Here is a 24,517-nt window from a genome sequence, read left to right on the forward strand (position 1 = left end):
GGTGGGTGGATGGACAGTCAAATAGTATCCAGACACTCCCACCAATTAGTAAAAGTCCACCTATTTTACCTCACTAAGATCACTGAACCCTAACTTGTTTAAACATACCGAAACCTGACTAAAGAGTGGGGAGGCCTCTCTCAGTTATTATAGAACAAGAAACAAGGGGGTGGCTTGCTAACGCTATGGCTAATTGGTGTAAGTTCACTTTATACGTTTTTTTTCATACCAGTCAATGATATAAATTCGTATTCGGTTCGAGGACAAAAATGCTAGTGAAAAAAACAAAATAAAATAAAAACATAAAAATAAAGAAAAAAGTTAAGAAAGAAAACTGACACTGATCGCGTAGCTGATCACAAACCCTCGCGAGACTTGAGAAGTTCGCGGGGAGAGCGGGCGGCAGGCAGAGCAGTGTGGAGAGAAAAGAGGGACATCTTGACAAACTCATAAAAACAACATGTCGGGACGGTCAGTGCGAGCGGAGACCAGGAGCCGGGCAAAGGATGATATCAAAAAAGTGATGGCGGCCATCGAAAGGGTCCGCAGATGGTAAGCTGTGCGCTAAAACACCACCAAGACGGCTAAGTTTCTGTCTGTAAGCGATAGCCAGCCAGCTAGTTACGAAAACACTGACTCCGGTGCGGCGGGGGCGGGACCAAGCCTTGAGTGGCAGGTCGCCGGCGGTGAGATGACCAATCAGGAGTTTGGAACGTCTACCAGTGTGGGGGTGTGACTTAGAAATGTCAGCACTGAAGGCACGTTTCAGTTGAGGGGCTGCAGTGGAGTCTAACTTCGTGATACTGGCGGTTTAGTCTGCATAACTGGAATAACGTTACTACACAGCACTCATAGACAGTTTACACTGTTACACCGTTTAGTATTCACAACACTTATTAACCCACATTTATTTCAGTTCCACTACCGCGTGCTGATTTGCACACGTGTGCACTATTCCAGTGGTGGAAGAAGTGCACAAACCATGTTAGGTTGCTTGAGGTAAAGTAGAGATACCCAAGGTACAATATTACTCCAGTAAAAGTAGAGGTTCCTCCCTTTAGATCTCCATTTGAGTAAAAGTACAAACGTATTTGCCTTCAGATGTACTGAAGTATCAAAGGTGAAAGTGCTAAAAGATTAATTATTGCTCTTTGTGATTTATTACATTTACTTTTATTATTTGATATGTTCTTACACATGATCAATCCCTTGCTCTGTATTAGCCCTCAGTGTTTTCTGAGATTGAATAAAGGTTGATTGATTGATAATAAGAGGGAGGTAGTGGTTGGGTAGCGTAGTGGTTAACACCTCTGCCTTCTACACTGTAGACAGAGGTTCTATCCCTACCTGGGTAAACACCCAGTCCTTGGGCAAGACTCCTAACACCGCCTTGGCTTACCTATGTAAAATGATCAAATTGTAAGTCGCTCTGGATAAGCCAGATAAATGCCATAAATGTAATGAAGGAGATAAGTAGGTTGTCTATGTGCTGTTAATGGAAGGTAATTGGTGAGCTGTGTTAAGAAATTGGATCTTTCTATGAGTCCTGGGTGAACAGTTTTGTCCGCGTCTATATGAGGGGCACAAAAACACTGATCACAAAGCTAAAAAGCCAAAAGCCAATCACCACAGGCCCTCCTACACCATGCGCTCTCAGTAGTTATGCCACTGATGTGAACTATGACAACACAGTCCCTGTAGATTCAGTTATTTGGCTACATAGAAATGGTTAGAAATACTTTTTAAGCATCAGGACAGTGTATTGTAATGTATTATAATCTAAATATACTAAATGTATGTAATTTTTCATTTCTTCCTGTAGGGAGAAGAAATGGGTCACTGTAGGGGACACGTCCTTAAGGATCTTCAAGTGGGTCCCTGTAACAGAGACCAAACAGGTTTGAGCACTAAAGTTGATGTGTTAAAGGAGATCTCTGAACACATTTGCAAGTTGATCTTCCATCTCTCTGTATTTCAGATATTTAAGACAAAAGGCTCTGCTGGGGCAGTGAGGGAACTGAAAGGATTTCCTACAGACGTGGTGCTGGAGAACGCTCGCTCAGTCCTACTGGATTTCCAGGGTAATTAACTTGGGGTTATGCTTCGGTGAAGCACCTCCTGAATGTTGATGCCATTTTAAATGTCACTGCAAAGCCACATAAAATGTAAGGTAATGGTGAATATTGTGACCTTTCTGCTGAAAAAAAAAACTCTAAATCATTCTTGGTAATCCTTCCCAATTACTCATTTCATTCTTTTCACTAATTAATTTTGCTCAACAGACGACAACAGTAACCAGAGCTTCTTATCGGATGCCTATCAGCCCAATAATAAAGTGGACAGCAGCAGTAACTCTAGTCCGCATGCCAGCGGTGCCGTCAGCCCTTCTCACACCCCTTACTTCCGCACAGAGGACTCCCAGCCGCCCACTCTGGGACAGGAGACCATGGAAGGTAAACTACCATTAGAAAAGCATTAGGTAGTATATGACCATTAGTTCCAGCCAGGAAAGCTGATTGGTTGAGCAGAGTTCTAACTGCTGTTATTTCGCCATAACATCACGTTTTTTTCACAGACACTGTTTCACTTTGCTGAGACGACGTTGCTAAGCAACGACTTTCACAGCTGTAGGAGACGCTCAAGCCATTTGAATGTTTTTACTTCTTACTTTGCCTCAAATAGAAAATGGATACTTTTAAGATCACATTTGACCGACAGCCAATTTGGTCAAACTCTAAAGATGATACTACACTAAATTCCCAAACTGTCATCATCCCTGAGCAGCTTTTCAGTTGGCAGCTGTTACAGAAGAACAGCTAAATAACCTGGAATCAGACAGAAATGAACCCAGTACCATTCGCCAAACTTGTAGTCTGAATAGACCTTGCTTCGTGCACTGGTGCACAGTCGTGTTGGAACAGGAAGGGACCATCCCCAAACTGTTCCCACAAAGTTGGGAGCATGAAATTGTCAAATCTCTTGTTCTTCTGAAGCATTAAGAGTTCCTTTCACTGGAAATAGGGGCCTGAGCCCAATTCCTGAAAAACAACCCCATGCCATAATCTCCCCTCCACCAAACTTTACACTTGGCACAATGCAGTCAGACAAGTACCGTTCTCCTGTCAACCACCCAACCCAGTCATCACTACAGACAGCAAGTCTCCACTGTCCAGTGTCGGTGCTTTATGCCACTGCATTTGACACTTTGCATTGCGCTTGGTGTTGTAAGGCTTGGATGCAGCTGCTCGGCCATGGAAACCCATTCCATGAAGCTCTCTATGCTGTTCTTGTGCTCATCTTAAGGGCACATGAAGTTTGGAGGTCTGTAGCGATTGACTCTGCAGAAAGTTGGCGACCTCTGCACACTATGCACCTTAGCATGATGATTTACAAATCACAGACATGATGTTATTTCATGTTAACACACTCCCGTGTTCTGTTGCATCAGTATTGTATGTGTGTTATAATAGGAAGAGGTTTTGGATAGAGCCAATGTCTTGGTGCTATCATAATAATGATTAACTTTATTGCACTTTTCTTAGCAGCTCCAAATGCTTTACAGACAAAGTAATAGAACAGTGACCATGGATACAAATCCGACCTAGGCCACTTTCATGTATGGTCCTAGATTGGATACGCATCTGATTCGTGGCCATGTGACCTTAATGTGACGCTCAGATCGGAATTCATGTGCCTTTTCTCCACTGTGCCTTACCATCATTCAGCGTTACCATGGCAGCAGCACCAAACAGACGTTAAAGCCTGTAAACGACGAGAAAGCAGCTCATTTCACCTTTTTCTCCTTCGTCTCCCTCTAATAATGAAGCTGAGAGCTGATCTGAGTTTAATTATCTTCTCAGCGAAGCTCGTTCTGCTCGTTAGTTTGTGCTGATGATGCACGTGATTGATTCACGTGACGTTACTCAGTAGGATGTGATCATGAGGGTCATTTCAGGATGCTGGTTCATTCACATTAATGACAGATTTGAGTCACCTAAAAAAAACGGAACCATCGAGTCAGAGAGATCGATTTGAGCAAAAAATCAGAGTTGAACAATGAGGCTTGTAACCTGAACGTAGCGTATGAGTTATCATGTTCTTGTCAATTAGCAATTATTATATTTCATTTCCACCTTAGGCGACACAGGATCCTTATTAATTTAACTCATTATCATTTAATGTTACACATTTAGCTTCAGTTACGTACTAGCCTTTTTAATAAAGCATAATAACATGTTACACCTTCTTCTTATATGAATCTATAAAACAATCATCTAAAAACCATTCCATCAAACTCTGCACACAGAGCCATCAATGACCAGCAGTGAAGTTACAGATGAGCCCCCAACTTTGATAAAAGAGGATTTGCTGCCCCTTTCTGCTCAGGTAATGTACAGCAACTTCCCAACAGTCCCTTCTTTAAACCCCTTAAGTAAAGTTGCAGTGCTGCTCTTTAACTTCCACTGTCTTCTGTATGGCTTGCTATTTGATAAGAGTTCCCACTTTTTGACTGTGGTCTGTTGGTCAAGAGGGTTTAGCCTCTGTCCGTATCCTTTCAGTGCTATAAAGCTGCTAATAGAATATAATATTTTGTAAGCAGCATTCAAACATACTGAAGACTCTTCTTTCTGAAATTGTGAATATATTGCTTTAAAATAATAGAGTTAATCCCTCATAATCCACCATTGTCATTAAAGACTCTATACTTGGGCCCAATCCCATTTCACCCCTCGGCCCTACCACTGAGCCCTTAGCCCTCTGTTTTGTGCATTCACATCTAGGTGTAGGGTGTCACAATTTTTGTTGTGATAGAGGGGTAGGGCAAAGTGTTGGGGCTACATGACCCTTCAAACGGACATTTTTCAGAGACTCCAAATGGAGTGTTGTTGCCTGATAAAGAAGTCTTTTTTTTAGATTTCAACCACTACCCTGTAACTCCGTTTCAAAAGGTTAGGGTGACACTTGAAAACAAGGGGCAAGGGGAAAAAGAAGAAATGGGATTGGACCTTGGTATGGTGGGCTTAAAAGCTTGTCAGAGTAGCATCATTAACAGCAATTGATACTTTTTTTATCAAGTGTATTGTAGATTGGATATTACATAGGAAATTAGACTATTACTGGTTATTACATAGTTTTATGCAAAAGTTTGGGCACTCCTGATCAAAGCCCAAAGCCCGTTTTGTTGATTTTCTAAGTGACATTAAGTTAATGTATGTCCTACTACAGAGTGAGATGCCCTGGGTCAACAGGGGAGGTGCTTAAATTGAAGTTTTTCAATTAATCACAAACTTGATGCTATGACATCACCACATGTGGACGGGCCTTTCTTTTTTTTTTCTATTTTACAGAGAACACACTTCTGCACATTTTTATGCACAGTTACTGTTTATTTGCTTAAAACATGTGGCTTGTGCAAAGGTTACGGCATATTTTTGTACATGTAATGCTGTATTTTTTAACATGTTAAATTCAGCAGGTAAATTATAAATTGTGCACTAAAATGAGCAGAAATTGCAACATTTAAGTTCGTTCCAGACCTGGTCCAGGAGACCGTCCACTCTGTAAAGCCTGTGTGTCAAACACAAAGCCCGTGGGTCAGATCAGGCCCACGACGCAATCCTATCCGGCCGCAAAGTATTTTAATTAGCTATTAATATTAGAGTGCTTCACAGTGTGCTGCACTGTATTCCCTGGCATGCGCTGCAACGCAATGTGTGCTCTGACTCTTCTACCCCAACAACAATCTCTAGGACAGCGGTTACACCTTAATTCTACATAATTCTACACAATTATCCCAATGATATCACCAAACAGACTCGCTGCATTTCAGCTACTGTTCAACCTACATGAATATTTAACGTCAGCTCAGCAGCTCAGAAATTTATTTAAATTTTGTTTATTAATGTGCAACGCAGAAAAGATGCCAGGTGTTTAGTTTAAGCAAATAGGTAGGTTTAAAAGACCAACATCCCAGTAATATTTCATGCTCTACTGCCAGTGCCTATATTTTGGACCTGACAACTTGGTGTATTTTGAATAAATAGTGGTCAGTTTGTATTATATCAAAACGTTAATTAAAAATGAAATAAAAACATCCGTGTCCTCCGGCCGCAGATTTGTTTGGAGTTTTTTTTTATATGGCCCTTTTAGTGGTTGGATTTGAAACACCTGCTGTAGAGTTGAGCTCAAACCCTAACCAAACACACCTGATCCACGTAATGAAGATTTCAGGGGCATCTGCATGTCAGAGCCAGTTGTGCTGGATCCGGTGGTGGATTTCCAGGACCAGGCCTGGACACCCCTGCTGTAGAGGATGTGTTAAATTATTTTCATGAACAGAATGTAATTTTACCAGGAGTGCTCAAACTTTTTCACATGATCCTATGGGTTTTGATTTAAGCATTTAATTTATTGCTTTCACAGGAGGACGAGGAAGTGGCGGTCGCTCCACCGTTGAAAAGAGTTTGCACAGAAGAAAAGTCCGGTCTAAGTTAGTGGCACCATGATAAGTTCCGGTCACCTGTGCCCACTGAACTGAAGAGGGCAGCCCTGTTGTCCACTTGGACTAGTATCATCTCATAGAGATGGTATTCTGTAAAATTTGCAGCTGACAGAAAAACAGCAACTTCACAACTTCAGAAGACTGCAAGGCACAAGCTGTGAAATGCTTGGGAAGCCGTTTTGATATCCACAAGATTTGATATTTCTCCCACTAAATATTTGAATTACTTGAAAAAAAGCCATTAGTATTATATTTTGTAAATACAGTTCAAATGAAACTGAGAGGGAACCTAAATGCAGTTATGGTGTATCGTGGCTTAATGCATATCGCTGTCGTCAGAAGAAAACCTTGTATCTCCGAAATGGTAACTTTACAGGAGAAGAAAAAAACTTACTTTATTTTTGATGTAAGTCAAAGGAACCAGAGTAATGTTGGACCATTTCTTTTGGTCCATTACTCAAGAAGTTTAAACACAATGTGAAGGACAACAGGCACTTTCAAATTGTGTCAAAAACTGAAAAATGGAGATGAGGTTTTGTTCCGACAGCAGCGATATGTTTTAAGTCCTTTTGAAAATCTAGTTTATTTCACCTTTTTTAATTCAGTGTTTCTGCAGAATATCTTTTTTTTTTTTTTACTGTCTTTGCTTTATGGATGTGTATTACTGCATGCTGCGAGGGACAGTTTCTTACGCCCCAGTCAGGAATGGTCAAAACTGCATGTTAGTGTATTAAAGGTTGAGCTGAGCTAAACAGTCAGTGGAAATGTGAGCTCATTGTAGTTCACAGGACAAGTTCCATACATACTGAGACTGACATACAGTCGTTTAACACTATCAATGTTTTTTTTTTTTTTTGCAGTTGCAGCAGTTCCTGATTGGGGCTTTATTTATACATGTAAAGCTAATCAAGTTTGTGAATTGCAGACCTGCACATCAACTATGAAGGATTTCACATTTCATATTCCTTGATTTTTCCTTTTAACTGTAAATATGATGGTATTTACGATACCTTGGTAAGAATATTTTGCCATAAAAAATAAAAAATGTGGGCTATCCATACTTTTAGATTTCAGTGTGCATATAATCTTTCAAATATCTAGCTGTTACTGTGGTAGTAAAGCAATAATGAAATGCAACTTCATAAATTCTTCATAAAACGTCACATAACTTGTTCTAGAAATTAAAATATATTTTATTATACAAAAATACACCGATCAGAAATAACATTATGACCACCTCCTTGTTTCTACACATTGTCCATTTTATCATGCCTGATAAATGCCTTGGTATTAGATAGATCTTCAAACACATGAAGACCATCACTGTTGTTATTATTACCACCATTTAGTACAGATTGCAAATAATAACTGGTAGGTCAAGACAAGTTCAAGTCATGCTGTTGCTTGGAAAATTGAGGCTGCATCAGCTGTACAATAGCGCCACTGTGTGGCTATTTGGGTGCACTAGCTGCAATGGAAAGCTTCTATTTTCCCAAACGACTGTTTTGTTTATAATAAGCTCTAAGATACCTTCTGTTTATTCAGGTATAGTTGTGTTGGTGCATTATACTTTGCCCATTGCTGTGTTGGGTCATTTTTCTTTTCATTCTCTCATTCCTAAGTCTTTACCACCAACCCAGCTAGTGCTCTCAACACGCAGTAACTCTGACGTGGTGGTGGTGTGTTAGGGTGTGTTGTGCTGGTACAAGCGGATCAGACACAGCAGTGCTGCTAAAGTTTTAAACACTGTGTCCACTCACTGTCCACTCTATTAGACACTCCTACCTTGTCAGTCCACCTTGTAGATGTAAAGTCAGAGACGACAGTGTTACTGCAGTACTGAGAATGACCCACCACCCAAATAGTACCTGCTCTGTGAGGGTCCATGGGGGTCCTGACTGATCCTCCAGTCGTACATCGTTTTCTTTGCTCTAATCATGACCTGAGGGTTAGTAAAGTGATCAACCTTTTTGATATTTGGCTCTGGCTCTGGTTTGGCTGAATAGTTTTTGGTTAAAGTGAAGTACCATCCAGTTCCTTTGGGAAGTTGGAGTGGCATGTGTGAACCAGAACTTCAGTGCCTGACCTCACTAATTCTCCTGGCTGAATGCAATCAAATCCTCACAGCAATGTTCCAGCATCTGGTGGAAAGCCTTCCTAGATGAGTGGAAGCTCTTACTATGGGGCAGAAACTACGTATTAATATCTTTGACTTCAGAAGAATCTACAAACTCTTTAATGCAGAGATGTATATTACAGCCGCTGACTGATAAACTATTATTACATAACTGATTGTAGCTCTGGTTTGGCTCAGTAGTGACATGTGACCCTAGTTTTCTTACAAGTGAGCAAAAACATCCAGATTTTCTGATTTTTAAAGTTAAGACTCATAAGGACTTCCTTTTGAGCTACTATACATGTTAATGGTATTGGCAGAGCAGCCTACACCTAATCCAAAGTGGCATAAGCACCTTGTTCTTGGAGCGACTTCTCAACATTTGCATTAAAGTGTTTTCTCCCTAGTTATACACACAGTGCAATGATCAATCAAATTTATTGAAGAAAACAAGGTTTTCAGCACCTACAGTCATGCTTCTCTTTTTCTGACATGTGGACAGTTAACCATTATGCACAGATAAGTGTTACTATGGAACTTTGACTTTGCAATCATGTATTTAAAAAAATAATAATTGGTGTCATTTTGTCTTGAAATGGTAAGTAGACCCCTCGCTTCAGTAACTGGTACTGCCCCCTTTGGCAGAACCATGTAGCCATTTCCTGTAACTGTCCACCAGTTTCTGACATCCACTGGGAGAAAGATTTGCCTGTTCCTCCATGCAGAATTCTTTCAACTGTGCAATGCTTGAGGGGTTTCTAGCATGTGCAGTTTGTTTTAAACACTCTCCCCCAGCATTTCAATGGGATTCAGATCTGGACTTTGACCAGGCCATTCCGTAACCCTCCATTTCTTCCTTTCGAGCCATTCCTTTGTGGTTTTACTTATTTGTTTGGAATCATTATCTTTTTAGAAGGTCCACTTCTTCAGCCTCAGCTGTTTGACAGATGGTCTCAGATTCTCCTTAATCACTGGTGTGAAAGAGAATTCACAGTGAGTTCTATGACTGCAAGTTGCTGAAATCTGCACATACTGTGATGAAGCGACTCCTTAGCGACTTTTAGCATCTCACAGTCTGCTCTCAGGTTAAATTTGGCCTGGCCTGGGCAGGTCTGCAGTGGTTTTAAACCCGCTGCACTTGTAGATGCTCTTTCAGGCAGTGAAATGACTGATTTCCAACATTTTGGACATCTTCTTAAACCCCTTCCCAGACTCATAGGCATCTACAACTTTCTTTCTTAAGGTTTTTTGATCTAAGCATGATGATACAACATCATCCAGTAACAAAGAGCAAACCAGACCTGGTATCTGAGGTTTAAATAAGACAAGTTGCTTACACTGCTGATTTCTTTACAGCGGCGGTGATAGGAACCAGGTGTCACAGCGTCTATAAAACAAATATAGCCATTTTATTTACTCCCCAAGACCACCAGCGAACCTACATGTCTTCTGAGTTTTTATATGTTGATGGTGATAAATTAGTCAGTAGCTTTGGGGACTGTTTTGTCTTACAACACCATGTAGGTACCCCTCCGCATGAATAGATTAAAATACATTTGAAGCCAAAACTTTATCACAACACTATCATAATACAGATATCAGGCATAATACACCAAACTATTTTATGTAATAATGTGAGAGGGCTTTCAGAGGCATTGAACTGGACGTCTGGTTCCTATCACTACCACTGTAAACAATTCTGCCACGGAAAGTTTCTCTAGAACGGAGCATTTCGCACCAAACCACTCTGGGTGGCTGTGTTTACATCTCAACCATTTAACTATATAGATTTTTTAAATCGATTCCATTTAACAAGGCTGGCAGAAAGCGGATTATCACCTAGACTGGGCTATTTGGAGTAACCGAGGGGGCAGTTACTTTTTCACACAGGGCCAGTGTGACAATGTAAAATGTACAATTATTGGTAGAATTTCATCCAGTCAGAAAGAGAGATAGACGAAATTGGAATTGACGAAAATGATCTATAAATGAAACTCTATTGTTTCTACTCCACCGCTACAACGCCGCCCTCTTTCAGCGGCTCATTTTAAAACCGACGCATGACAATTAGGCGCCATTCTTATGGAAGTGCGTCTTATGTCATAACCGAGCTGTTGCCAGCTTTACAGCGCAATCGTGCGTTTTAATATTGTCTATTTTTCTACAGATGTGCCACCAGCTGCCCTTTACTCTCCTATTTCCAACCTAACGCTGTCCCCGGTTGTATTTTCTCTCAGGGGTGTCGCTCTCGTTAAGGTGTACAGGGTCTGTTGATAGACAGCTGAGCGAGCCAATGAGCTCCCTCTGCTGCTATCGCCGTATCCGAGGAGCCAATGGGCGACGGAGGTGGGTGGGCCAAAGCGTCGAGACGCCGCTTGCTGCCGGGGTAACGGAGTTTTGGGGGTCGTGAGGAATGTTGCCGGTGAAGTAGGATCTCCCGCCATTTTTCAACCAGGCTTATTTGTTGTTCTTAGCTAATATATCCTGTAACAGAAGGTCGGAGGTGTTCTTAGCTCCTGAAGCACGGAATACAGAGAGTGCTCGTCACCGCAGGGGAAGAAGAAGGCCGAGAGCATTGTGGGACGGTTCAGAAAGCGCGCCATACGCCCTCGGACGGACGCCTCTGTTTTTCCCGCGACTCGGAGCAGCCAGTCGTGCCCGCGTCCCGGCTTTCAGAAGTTTCCCTTCAGCGGCGAGAGCCGCCTCTCTCTCTTCGGACGGCTTAACGCCAACAAACCGGTCGCTGGCTATGCTGCAGTCGGCTCCTGGGCTCAGTGTGTCGAGGCGAAGCGGCTTATAACCCTCAAGTGTCTTGTTATTGTTTTTCTCCTTTTCAAGCTGCTAGTCTCGCTAGCTTAGCCTAGCCTAGCCTAGCTCGATGCTAGTCCTGCGTTGAATGTCGGAGGGGCGAAACGTGGGGGTACAGGCGCTCTGCGGTCTCGCTGGATTCCGGAGTTCATGATTGGGCTCGTGTTTTAACGCGGGATTCAGTGCTACAAGGAGGTTTGATTGCTAATCCGTCGCCGTCTGCGAGTGAACGATGGCACCGCTGCTGGGCCGGAAACCCTACCCGCTGGCGAAGCCGCTGGCCGAGCCGCCGGGCCCGGGAGAGCAGGTCTACATCATCGAGCATACCAAGGAGGCCTTCAGGAACAAAGAGTATCCTTTCTCCCTCAGAGAGCCCGCTAGCCGTTGTTGCTCCGCACAGAGAGGCAGACGTTATCAAATGTCTAACCCGCCCTCCGTTCTCGACCTACGGCCGGGTGTGTTTTTTTTTTAAACCGGCTTCAGGACTGTTTGTTTTGCTTTTGCGTGCGTTTGTTTATTTGTTTGATCTCCGTGTAGGAGACGCTTGGTTAGCTTTTCCTTAAGTGATGCTGTCTTCGAAGCTAACCGGCTAACGTGGTAATGCCACTGAGCGCTGGCATTATTTCAAGAGGTCGAGCGTTTAGGGGGGGATTATGGAGGTAATGGAAGGAGACGGATTCCGGCTTGTCGGCGTTTAGTGCCTCTCATCTGCTTCCGTTTCGAAGGAGTTGGCAGGCGTTAGCGGGCGAGCTAGGTTAGCTAGCTGTCAGGTCGCTACTTGCTAACCCGCGTTTTGCTGTGACTCCGGCAAGACCCTAGTTAGCACACCCGCTAACCCGACTTGTGGTTCAGACTGTCCGGTGCTTGAAGCGTTGGAGTCGTTACACAGGCTCGGATACTGAATGAGGACAGTTAGCTTTGTTACTAACGCAATATCAGACTTCGTGTCCGACATCGGCGGCGCTTTCGTTTGGTCTCCTCTGGAAATGGTTTCGTTTGCTCGGCGTTAGAGTTGTGGTTGTAAGGATTCATTGCAATGACAGTTTGAGTTCTTCTCGCCAGGGTCTTGGGACTACATAGAGAAGTTTATCGTTGTACCACTTGAGTGTTGCTTTTGAACTGAACCATTTAAATACCGTTAGTTAACATTTTCAGACGTAGGGTTTGCGTGACCTGCAGTGAGTCACTTTAACGCAGATGAAGTCATGTTTCCTGAGTAAACCTGCTAATGACTTGGTATAAGTATAAACAACTAGCTGACGTGACTGATACTTGTAACCTGTCAGACTGCTTTGCTTTTATTGCTTTTCTGCCCTCTGAAGCTGCTATTCGGACAGATGTGTTTAGTCGTGCAGGGATCTTCCCGAGATGCTTCTTGCCTTTTCATTTTGGTCTTAAATGCTCACTTTATGCCTAGTGCTACTCTTGGGATTCCCCGTCGTTTTATCACCATGTGCTTGCCAGGTGCTTGAGGAAGAAATGTGCAAAGAAACCCTGAGTTGTGTGAGCATCAAGCAAAATCAAGAATAACATTTACAGCTTAACGTAACTTTTAGTCAGTCATCTCTTCACGCCAAAGCAGGTTATGCTCACGTCATGTCATGTTCAGATATATGCCTGTCCTAGAGTCTTGGCTGATTCTGCACCTTTTAATTATTGAGCTCTTCTGCTACACACTGTCATTAATTATGAATGAGGTGCCCACAGGCCCCAGAAAGCAGAGCTCCACCTGATTAGGCTTAGGCAGCAAGTCAGCTGCCGCCCTGGCTGGGCGTACTTTTGGAAATCCGTGGGTTTTCTGAATAAATCAGTATGTGGAAACAGTATGTGTATACATTCGTTTTGTGTGGATGGAAAACGGTTTTGTTCCGTCTGTATGCTGTTTATCCTTAACGATGCTGCACAGAGAGTATGAGGCACGACTGCAGAGATACAGTGAGCGCATCTGGACATGCAAAAGTACTGGCAGCAGTCAGCTGACGCATAAGGAGGCCTGGGAGGAGGAGCAGGAGGTCACTGAGCTGTGAGTAAACCATGAGTGAAAGTCATGTCAGTATTTAAATTGTCTTTAACTTTGAAAAGCTTCCTCTTGGTTTCTCTTTCTGTCTATGTCCTTTCTGCACCATCTCCTTGCTTCTCTTTCTCTGGCTGCTTGTGTGTGTCAAGGTCTCTGTGTGTTAGCCTTGCTGCTGTCAAAGGCTGGAGGATCAGCAGAGATCAGCCAGCCTCCCATGTCACTCTATTCTGAGTGAAGTGAAAGTCACATGACCCCACCTCCACACTAGGGCTGAATGATTTGTGGAAAATATCTAATTATGATTTTTCTGGCTAATATTGTGAATGCAATTGAAATAGGGTTTTTAAAATGTGTATTTTAATTAATTGTATTTTTAGATTATTATTTTTTTATGATTTATTATTATTGTTGTTGTTGTTATTATTGTTTTACAATTGAGATTTAGGCCTGATTTGTATTTTTTTATTTTGGGCCATGAAGACCATAATATCCACCTTTTTTTGGCTTGAGGCTTGAGCCTTGTCAGTAAGTTGTGGTTGTGATGTCACAACACATGGAGGCTTTGTTATACAGAACCACATAAAGCACATTCTCCAATCTGCATAACCATTTCACCATGCAGAGAACTTTTTATGCATGCAAATGGGTTCTATAGGGAATTACTGTCTTTACTTAAAGGCCCTCTTTTTAAGAACTTTGTGTTTTAAGAGTGTCTCCTATAATTAAAGAAAATTGCAGCTCTTGTGATTTGAAAATTGCCCTAACTTAAATTGCGATTTCGATATAAAAACAATTAATCTTTCCACCCTAATCCACACTTTCATTGGCTTTCCTGTTGTCACCCCTTCCAAATTGATAAGTGTGCAGACTGAATCTGTTCTGCAGTCCAGCAAAAAAGTACAATGGCATTTTAAGGCTGCTTTTAGTAAAAATAAAACCAATAGACTTCAAGAAAAAAGTAATAATATTTCAAGAAAAAAGTCATAATATTTGGAGGATATGTTGGTCACAATATTGTGACCTTTCCTGGTATAAATGCCACTTTAATGTCGTAATTCTGCGACTTTATTCACAAAATATTATGACTTTATTCTCAAAGTCCACTATTTTCATTTTTATACACAGTGGCCCTAAAACGCTGTCATAAAAAGTGACCTGTAATGGAAAAAATGTATTGGCCTGTAACTGTTAATGTAATGCAATCTCAACCAAAAAAAAAAGTTACAAGTGAACCGTGGCTGATTCATAGAGGCCTCTTGCATAACGCATCACGCATCACACACACACACACACACACACCCTGACATACGTTCACAGCAGAGACTATGGTGAAGGCTCTGTCTGTGTGCCTTGAGCACTGCCTGGATTGGTATGGTCGTGTTTCACATGGCTCCCTCTACTGACCCAAAAAAGAAGTCAAACTTTGCTGTATCTGTATCCATTTTTATTTAGTTTCCATAACAACTTCTCTTTCCTTCTTTCACGGCTTGGTCTCATTAAGTCTGGGATTTTATTCAAAATTCTGACATCACACTGGAGTTGGTTCTGTGTGAAGATCTGTTTCGTGTTTCTGCAAATGCGTCTGACCCGATGTTATTTTTAAAAAGCCGCAAATAAGTAAATGTACCATTGGCTGTTCTGTAACGTTACCTTAATAATTAGAATATTGTGCCTGAACGATGCTTGTGGGTCCTGTGCTTTCCCAGGCTGCAGGAGGAATACCCCATATGGTTTGAGAAGCCAGTTTTGGAGATTGTGCACCACAACACAGTGTCCCTGGACAAACTGGTGGATCTGGCTTGGGTGGAGATTCTTACCAAGTACGCTGTGGGGGAGGAGTGCGACTTCCTGGTAAGAATTTTAAATGGAGACTGGAACGTTGCCACAGATACAGCAATTTCCTGTGATTGCTCAAAGATGAAGTTAAACGCTGTGGGGTTTTTTTGCTTTTAGGGGAAGGAGTGGACGATTAAATTTCTCTCAGTTTTCAGTAAATTTAGTTTCATCGCAACACGTGCACTTCTTATTATAAATATCAGCTTTTTTGGAACACAGAACTGCATCATTTGGGGTTTAGAGTTGTTTTGTAAATCAGCAGGAATGAAAATAGTTTACTGAAATTATTATTTAAATTATGAATGACCATATTTGGAAGTATTAGCAGAGTTAACTAGACTGGTACCAGTGTGATACCAGCTGTGTGTATCAGTCCAAAATTGGCAGAAAATGCCAGATTGGATAGCGGAGAGGGGGGAAAAAGTACAAATATGATCAAATTTTTATAACAAATCTAATCTAAATGGCACATGTACATTGTATATGTCATATTGTTAGCAGGTTGTTTGAGCACATGTAAGCTACATTCACATTACAAGCCTCATTGCTCAAATCTGATTTTTTTTTTTGCTTAAATCCGATCTCTCTGACATGATGGTTCACAATGGTTTAGGTAAGTGACTCAAATCTGTCGTTAGTGTGAACAAACTGGAGTCCTGAAATGACCCTCATGATCACGTCCTATTTCGTAACGTCACGTGAAAGTTTGTGCTGATAACGCACGTGAAACAATCAAGCAGAAGGAGGTTTACTGAGAAGATAATTAACTCTGATCTGCTCTCAGCTTCTTTATTAGAGCGACACGAAGGTGAAAAGGTGAGATGAGCTTAACTTCTGTTTGGTGCTGTTGCCATGGTAACGCTGACTGATGGTGCGCGTGCAGTAGGGGGGGGGGGGGCATTAATTCCAATCTGAGGGTCACATTAAGGTTGCATGGCCACAAATGGGATACACATCCAATCTAGGACCACATATGACAGTGACTCGGGTTGGATTTGAAAAGACCAGATTTTTGTGTCCACACAGCTGTGAAGACATCAGATCTGAGTCACAAAAAATCTAATTTGTGCCACAACCTGGTAATGTGAACGTAGCCATAATCTACTTTTCGGTGCTCATCTGAAGCAAAATCAAAAATTTAGTTAAAAATGAAGAAATAAATAAATATGGTATCGGCAGATACTCAAGGTTTTAAGACTGGAATCAACAAGAAAAAGTGTTTTGTTCAGTCTGGTGTTCACTGACAATTCTATAGACAAATCTAAAAATGAATATTCATCTCTTGGCTTGATGGCTAATAATCAGGCCTTACTAGCTGCTGTTGCATGTGTTCTAATTCGTAAGAGAAGGAAATTGGAAAGTGACGATGTCTAGAAACTCATTGCAGTGACCAGAAACATTCAAATGAAGGTGGGGATGTAAAATAGCAGTCCCAGGCAAGTTATAAGATTATGTATGTTCTGTTTTTTATCAGCTCTTGCAGTAAGATATGAAAAATAGTGGTGCAACTGTTGGAGAATATGGCATTATTGCATTCGTGCTGCTTTGAAGTTTCTGGAGGTGGTTTTGTCTTTTTTTTTTTTCTGTACTTAGTGAAAGCCTGTGAAAGGTGTGTTTGTACTATCTTGCATTAAAAAATGTTTGTCTTGCACACCCCTCTCACGCATTTATGTCTAAATGTCCTCTGTCTTTCTCAGGTTGGTAAGGACAAACGTTTGCGGGTGAAGGTGGTGAAGATTCACCCGCTGGAAAAGGCTCAGGAGGAGCAGGCAGAGAAGAAGTTGGAGGGAGCTTGTGATTCCCCGTCCAGTGACAAGGAGAATGCCAGCCAGGAGAATCAGAAGAAGGAGCAGCCAAAAGAGGAGGACAACAAGAGAGACAGCCTGTGTAAGACAGGTGTAGCTGTGATTTCCAAAGACATTAACTACAGCATATACACAGATCAGACGTAACATTATGACCATCTCCTACACTCATTGTCCATTTTATCAGCTCCACTTACTATATAGGTTTTCTTTGTAGTTCCACAGTCACAGACTGTTTCTCTACATACTTTGTTTGCCCCCTTTTACCTTGTTCTTCAATGGTCAAGACTCCTGTGGACCCTTACAGAGCAGGTACTGTTTGCGTGGTGGATCATTCTCAGCACTGCAGTAACACTGACATGGTGGTGGTGAGTTCGTGTGTTGCCCTGGTCTGAGTGGACCAACAGCACGCTGGAGTTCTCACTGCTGGTGCAAGTCCACCAACCACCAACAGCGTCCTGTGGGCAGCATCTTGTGACCGCTGATGGACTAGAGGATAAACAGCAGATGAGCTATCGTCTCTGACTTTACATCTTCAAGGTGGACCATCAAGGTAGAAGGTTCTAATAGAGTGAGTGGACACAGTGTTAAACTCCTGTCTGATCCACTCATCCCAGCACAACACACACTAACATCTTCAGTGTTACTGCAGTGCTGAGAATGATCCACCACGCAAATAGTACCTGCTCTGTAAGGGTCCATGGGTAAAGGGGGGCTAACAAATGATGCAGAGAAACAGATGGACTACAGTCTGTAACTGTAGAACTACAAAGTGGACTTGATAAAATGGACAATGAGCATAGAAACGAGGTGGTCATGTTATGCCTGATCGGTGTAGATTGTTGTTCTGTGGGTTTGTTCATTGTGTTGATGTCTTTTTATTTTGTGTATTTTTACCCACAGTGTATGCGCATTTGTTTCTTTTTTCTGTGTCCTAGTGAGTGATCGGGCACGACGCTCACCCAGAAAGCTGCCGACCAGTATGAAGGAGGAGAAGAAGAAGTGGGTGATGCCTAAATTTCTGCCTCACAAATATGACGTTAAACTCCTCAGTGAGGACAAGGTGATCAGTGACGTTCCCGCTGACAGCCTGTTCAGAACAGAGAGACCCCCTAATAAAGAAATCATGCGCTACTTCATCAGACACTGCGCTTTGAGGCTTGGCATGGGAGAGAGCGCCCCCTGGGTGGTGGAGGATGAATTGGTGAAAAAATTCAGCCTACCCAGCAAATTCAGTGACTTCCTCTTAGATCCACATAAGGTAACGTGCTTATTTCACTGAACAGATGTTCCACAGCAGTGATCAGTAATTCTCATGTGACAGCAAACAGCTTCAATGGTGCCTTCTCTCTTTTTTTTATATATATATATATATATATATATATATATATATATATATATATATATATATATATATATATATATATATATATATAATGTTTAATATTTATCACAGTCATCGCCACTATATGCATAAGAACTTAAATCTTGTGTACATATTGCAGATTTCTTTATGTTTTAAATTATTAAAGTGCTTTCTCCTTTACATAAATGGTTGCAACTGTAACAACAGCAAGTTCCTTCTGGGATCAATAAAGGATTCTGATTCTGATTTGTTATACCTATGAAAATGCAGATGGTTTTGTGTAATGCTGCATTTTACCAAATGCACTTTAATAATGTAGGTTTTATATGCATGTAGTTTTTGGCAGAAAATCCTTCAGCCAAGAGAAAGAGTCTCAGCTCTCCTGAGGGAAAACCCAACAAAAAGCTAAAAACTTCAGAGTCAGGACCGGAGACAGACGAGAAAGGAGAGAAGGACAAAAAGAAAAAGAAAAAGAGAGACTCTCAAAACATGCCCCTGAGCCCAACCCTTTGGGCAAATATGCAGGTATGTCTTTTTACATGGAACGTTGCTTCTCATTTAATTTCTACACTTTCTAAAAAGTTCATTCACAGTGTGAATCATAGCACAAAGATGTTTAAAGGTTTCTGTTATATAAATGTATTTTATTTTCTCTTAACTTGTTATGCTCGTGGGCATGTTTAGTTTATTTCTGTCTGAATTTACATGCCAAAATCGTAAATCAAATTATTCAGAAACCGCATGAAATAACGAATTTTTTTGTAAATGTTCCCCTCAAACTACATTTTTTTGTTGTTTTAGGATTATAAACATAATAGTATATGCTTACAATTTACTGCTGAAAGTCAAAAATCAAAGATGCTCTTTGTATTTTTTTTGAATAAAGTTATTTTTACAGAGCAGATCATTGAAGAGATGCCATCTAAGATCTAGTTTATAGCTATTTGTCAAAAAATGGGTCAATGTTCAATAGGAAAAAAATGAGTTTAGCTTCTTGTATTATAAAGTTTTAAAATTACATCACCCATCTTGACTGGAAAGAAGACAGTTACAGCCCTCATGACACCCACCTTTTGAATGAAGCTTGTAAAATATGAAAGCTATGAAGTAAAGAATATGACAGTGGTCACTAGTGGTTCCAAGGAGTTAATAAGGCTAATGGTAATCTTGTTTGCATTAATGGATTTTTAAAATGCATTTAGGTGAAGAAGGTGAACGGCTCTCCACTGAAAGTGAAAAACTCAAGCACTCCAAAGAAATCAGAGAGCAAGAAGCTTCTTGACTCCAAGAAGAGTCGCAAAAGTGGTGGAATCAAGACACCAGGCAGCCAGAAAGCCTCCAAGAAAGATGAAAAAGGTGCTAAGAAGCCTAGAATGAAGCAGATGACTCTGCTTGACCTCGCAAAAAGTCCCTCAGCTAAAGATAGCCCAAAAAAAAGGGCGAGGAGCTCAGGTCCCGGCACCCCGAAACTGGGAAAACCTCTGCCGCCCATGGCCCTGCACCTCTTGCGCTTTTATAAGGAGAACAAGGGCAAAGAAGACAAAAAGAATGCTCTGTCTGCACTCGTGACCAGGGCAGCGAAGACCCTGTTGGCGGAGGACCGTGGGCGCCTCCCCGAGGAGCTGAAAGAAATGGTTCAGAAGAGGTGGGAGCGGCTGGAGGAAAAGAGACGCTGGGCTCTCATGAGTGAGGAGGAGAAGCAGGAAGTGATGCGCAAGAAGCGGGAGGAGTTGAAGGAGAAGCTGCGTGAGAAGGCTAAAGAGCGGCGTGAGAAGGAGCTGCAGATTCGGCGTGAGTTGCAGCGGCGTTACGAGGACCAGGAGATTGAGGGGAAGAGCCTACCCGCCTTCCGATTGGTCGACATGCCTGAGGGCCTGCCCAACACCCTGTTCGGCGACATAGCCATGGTGGCGGACTTCCTCAGCTGCTTTTCTGACCTCCTGATGCCAGACGACCAGTACCCAATCACAGCCCAGGCCCTGACTGAGGCGCTGGCTGCAGACAAGGGTGGCTTCCTGTACCTGAACCGCGTGCTGGTGGTGCTTCTTCAGACGCTGCTGCAGGATGAGCTGGCGGAGGCCTACAGTGAGCTTGACATGCCGCTTTCTGAGATTCCGCTGACCATGCACTCTGTGTCCGAGCTGGTGCGCCTTTGCCTGCGGCCTTCGGATTCACAATGTGACGAGAGCACCCGCAGCTCGGATGAGTGGACTGGTGGAAGCAGTTTTGATGATGTGGTCAGTGGCGAGTTACTGGACCGTCTGGAGACGGCTGAGGTGTTCGAACTCCCCCCTCCAGAAAAGGTGAGCCTGTTGGTGGCGCTGTGCCACCGCATACTTATGACATACTCTATTGAGGATCACGTGGAAGCTATGCAGCAGCGGGCAGCTGGGCTGTGGAGGGAGCGGCTTGCCACGCTCAAGGAGGCCAACATCCGCCGGAAGGCCGAGAAGCAAAAGCGCAAGGAGCAGATGTTAGCTGCAGGAGGCGCTACTGCTAAGGCAGAGGACGGTGGTGGGAAAGCAGAGAAGAAGAAGGAGGGGAGCACCAAGAAGGAGCCTGTGAAGGCCAAGATGGAGCCGGAGGACATGATCAGCACCGTGAAGAGTCGCAGGCTGATGTCTATCCAGGCCAAGAAGGAGAAGGAAGAGCAGGAGCGACAGAATAAAGGTGTGGAGAAACAAAAGAAAAATAAACAGCAAAGAATGTGTGAATAGACTGGGATGGTGCATTTGCAGAAAGTTCAGTGAATTGGTATTGGAGTAATGATGAAATTTAAATGGAATCAATTAAGGATGCGCGTGTTTGGATTCATATTGGTATCAGCAGATGTTTGCTTAAAAAAAATCCCAGTGGATACTCCTAAATGATATTGAGCGTGTTTAGGCCATGCTGGGCTGCAGTACTAAAACGTCTACATTTGTAACAGTCTTCACATTTCCTCATTTCCCTGTAATGCTAAACGAGGTGAATTCACTTCCTTTGTTTTATATATGTTTTGTAGCAGCATCTGCAGATATATATGAAAAATAACAGATATATGCATCAGCCCAGAATTCTCACACCAGCCTTTACCATAACTGGGTAAAACACAAATAACCTTAAGAGTAAAGGGCATTCAGCCTGCAGCATTCACTCTCTCTGTTTCAGCCAGATACAAAGCAAACTGTATAGGAATACACAGTCAATGTCCATTGCAATTGTATCTAATTGACACTGTAAATAGATCATTAAGATAAATAGTATTATGGATATTTATGGAGTAATCTGATCAGTTGGTGAGTGTTCTTTGTGAGAGGTCTGCCTTATGTTTGATTCCATGTGATTGGATGTAGAGCGAATGGAGAAGGAGGCTGAGGAGGAGCGGATCCGGAGACAGAGGGTTGCAGCAGAGCGAGCATTCCAGGACGGCATCGCTAAAGCCAAGCTTGTTATGAGGAGAACGCCACTAGGCACAGATCGCAATCACAACCGGTAAGTCCACTAGTTACGTAAAACGCAGGTCCCAGTTTGTTCCTTCTATAGACAGACAATCAATGGCTGTGTTTACATGCAAAGTTTTTTGCCAAACTGATTGAATATATTCCAATGACAGATTAAGACTGATGTGGTCATTCTCACTCTATCCAACAATATGATGGAAAAACTTTGTTTGCTCACTAAAAGCAATCAGAGCCAAAACTATGCGCATGCGTTTAGAACCGCTTAGAGTAAACGTTACCATGACTGCGAACATCATGCGAGTCCAGTCGTAGTGAGTAGTGCTTGTTTTTATTTGCTTTAAAATAATGTCAGTCTTCACATGTCCTTAAAAGAAGGCTGAGAGGAAGACGTCATGTTCTGAGACACACAAGCTGGACGTCCGTCCCACCGGTGTCTTTTAAAGATCAGAGCATAAACTTTCCTCCTCTGCAGACCAGTTTCTTCTCCGTCATGTTGAATGATTTTGACTTTTGTGATTCACATGTAGAGCGGAAACTTTCCGATTGGGAATGTAATCACATACAGGCGTTTACACATTCTTCTATGTAACGGATTATTTACAAGGATCATTTCAATTCAAGTTTATTTGTATAGTGCTTTTTACAACAATGTTGTCACAAAGCAGCTTTACAGAAGTTTGAAAACATAGTTATAATATATCCCCCTGTGAGCAAGCCAGAGGCGATGGTGGCATGGAAAAACTCCCTCAGTCTGGAGGAAGAAAGCTTGGGAGGAACCAAGACTCACAAGGGGAGACCCATCCTCCTCTGGTCAAACAGTATTTACAATTTAATAAGCTAAATACCAAATAAAAGCTAAGAGGATCTCTGTTTGAAGACTGGATGGTAAAGCTTTAGAAACTGCACTGGTAGAGGCAGTTTCTGACAGTCTCTTTATAAAGTGGGAGTGAGCTGAATCAGTCCCATCCTATCTCAGTGCTGGTACATCTGGATGGCACAGTGATGTAATTGAGGGTGTTGCAGTTGGCACAAATGAACAGGAGAGTGGGTTGGTGATGGTGAAGAGGAGGCCCTGATGGTCAGTCTTCAGCCGGTTGCGATTACCCACCTTGTTCAATCAGAAACTGTATCCCAAATGGACTAGACTATTCCAATTGAAGTGTATAAATGGCATGTCCTATTCAGATTGAGCTATTAGGCGGATTGTTAGCGGATTATTAGGATGCATGTAAATGCAGCTAATGCTTGATCAGAATATTGAATCCTAGAACAAAGTCATGCGTCATGTCGTGATCTGAATTAGTCGAAAACTTGAGGGTAGCAGAGGAGTGCTACAACAGTCTAGCAGTGAAACAACATTCACTGTGGATGGTGTTATTGCACAGCGATATATTACACCACAGTATGCCTGTTATGCCACCCTGTGCCTGGGTTAGGGACTGTATGGTGTAATTGCTATTTAGCAGTTAAACATAGTGATTTTGTAAAACTTTGAAACTGATAGGCTACTCGAGACTTGTCTGGTTTGTTAATATTAAATAATAATAAATGATATTAAAGGGTTTTCCTTCCTAGTTGTAACAGCATTTATCACCTAGAACTGCCTCTTTTTCTTTACACTTTTCGAAAGTATCTTATTTATGTTCTGGTTTAATGTTTGGTATGTGAAATGTATGTGATATGAGACTGCTGTTCATATTCTGTGTCTGCAGATATTGGCTGTTCTCTGATGTGGTTCCTGGGCTGTATATAGAGAAAGGATGGGTACATGAGAGCATCGACTACAGCTTCACTCTTCCTCCTCAGACTGAGCCAACACAAGGGCAGGAGGAAGAGGAGGATGAGGAAGAGATTAAGAAAGAAGAGGAGGTAGAGGGTGAGTTTGCCATTTGTTTAACTCATGCCATTTCAATCATCTGCATGTAAAGGTAATCACATGCATGTGGATTCAAACTTTTCTTCATGGGAAATCTTACTTATTCTTTTGTTTTAGATGTGGAAAAAGATGATGAGGGAAGCATTGGCAGCACCACAAATGAGAGTGGTCAGCAGGGGGCGCCAGCTCCTGAGACTTGCATAGAGACCACTGTGCCAAAACAGGGCCAAAACCTCTGGTATGAAAATCTAATTAGGAGTATTTAATTAAAAGAATGGCTTAGTATTTTTTTGAGACATGATGTATTCTTTTATTGCATTGTGAAAAATAACATCTAAATATTTTCAGCAAATCTGTGCAATTTTGAGGCCCAAGTTTTGTGGTTTGCACTTGTTATTACTTTTTAGGTTTTGTTTACATAACCCAGTTCAGCTACACCACCATAGCTACGTTATACTGCTCAGTTATCACAATATGTGAGGTTCAAAACAAAGTCTTACAATTTTCTATAAGAATTAATGATGTTTCCTGTCTTGCATGAAGTGAAGTAATGGGTACAGTTCATGCATCATGGTTTATGGGATTTGCTCTCTTCTCAGGTTTGTGTGCGACTCACCTAAAGATTTAGATGAGCTAATAGAAAGTCTTCATTCACAAGGTGTGCGAGAGAGTGAACTGAAACTCAATCTGGAAGTCAAGTAAGTGTCCCCCTGATATATATATAATTTCTCCTGCAAAATAATTAATT

General features: G+C 42.0%; 2 protein-coding genes across 2 annotated transcripts in view; both read left to right on the plus strand.

Annotated features, from left to right (window-relative positions):
- The first annotated feature begins 383 nt into the window (after positions 1-383).
- Positions 384-7,570, plus strand: bcl7bb (BAF chromatin remodeling complex subunit BCL7B b). The gene is made up of 6 exons (XM_017701944.2): positions 384-552; positions 1,823-1,898; positions 1,979-2,081; positions 2,283-2,453; positions 4,307-4,386; positions 6,424-7,570. The coding sequence occupies exons 1-6, from the start codon at positions 461-463 to the stop codon at positions 6,493-6,495; spliced, it is 594 nt and encodes a 197-aa protein (XP_017557433.1). The 5' UTR covers positions 384-460; the 3' UTR covers positions 6,496-7,570.
- Positions 7,571-11,002: 3,432 nt separating this feature from the next.
- The window catches only part of baz1b (bromodomain adjacent to zinc finger domain, 1B), a 21,633-nt gene continuing 8,118 nt past the window's right edge, over positions 11,003-24,517 (plus strand). Inside the window, exons 1-11 of the mRNA XM_017701964.2 lie at positions 11,003-11,777; positions 13,333-13,449; positions 15,150-15,294; positions 16,977-17,166; positions 18,023-18,345; positions 18,787-18,975; positions 19,653-21,120; positions 21,786-21,924; positions 23,606-23,769; positions 23,887-24,007; positions 24,369-24,467. Of these exons, the coding sequence (XP_017557453.1) occupies positions 11,659-11,777; positions 13,333-13,449; positions 15,150-15,294; positions 16,977-17,166; positions 18,023-18,345; positions 18,787-18,975; positions 19,653-21,120; positions 21,786-21,924; positions 23,606-23,769; positions 23,887-24,007; positions 24,369-24,467 (3,074 nt within the window). The 5' untranslated portion in view covers positions 11,003-11,658. The remainder of the gene's footprint in view (positions 11,778-13,332; positions 13,450-15,149; positions 15,295-16,976; positions 17,167-18,022; positions 18,346-18,786; positions 18,976-19,652; positions 21,121-21,785; positions 21,925-23,605; positions 23,770-23,886; positions 24,008-24,368; positions 24,468-24,517) is intronic.

The sequence above is a fragment of the Pygocentrus nattereri genome, chromosome 7 (genome assembly GCF_015220715.1).
Source record: "Pygocentrus nattereri isolate fPygNat1 chromosome 7, fPygNat1.pri, whole genome shotgun sequence".
Lineage (NCBI taxonomy): Eukaryota > Metazoa > Chordata > Actinopteri > Characiformes > Serrasalmidae > Pygocentrus > Pygocentrus nattereri.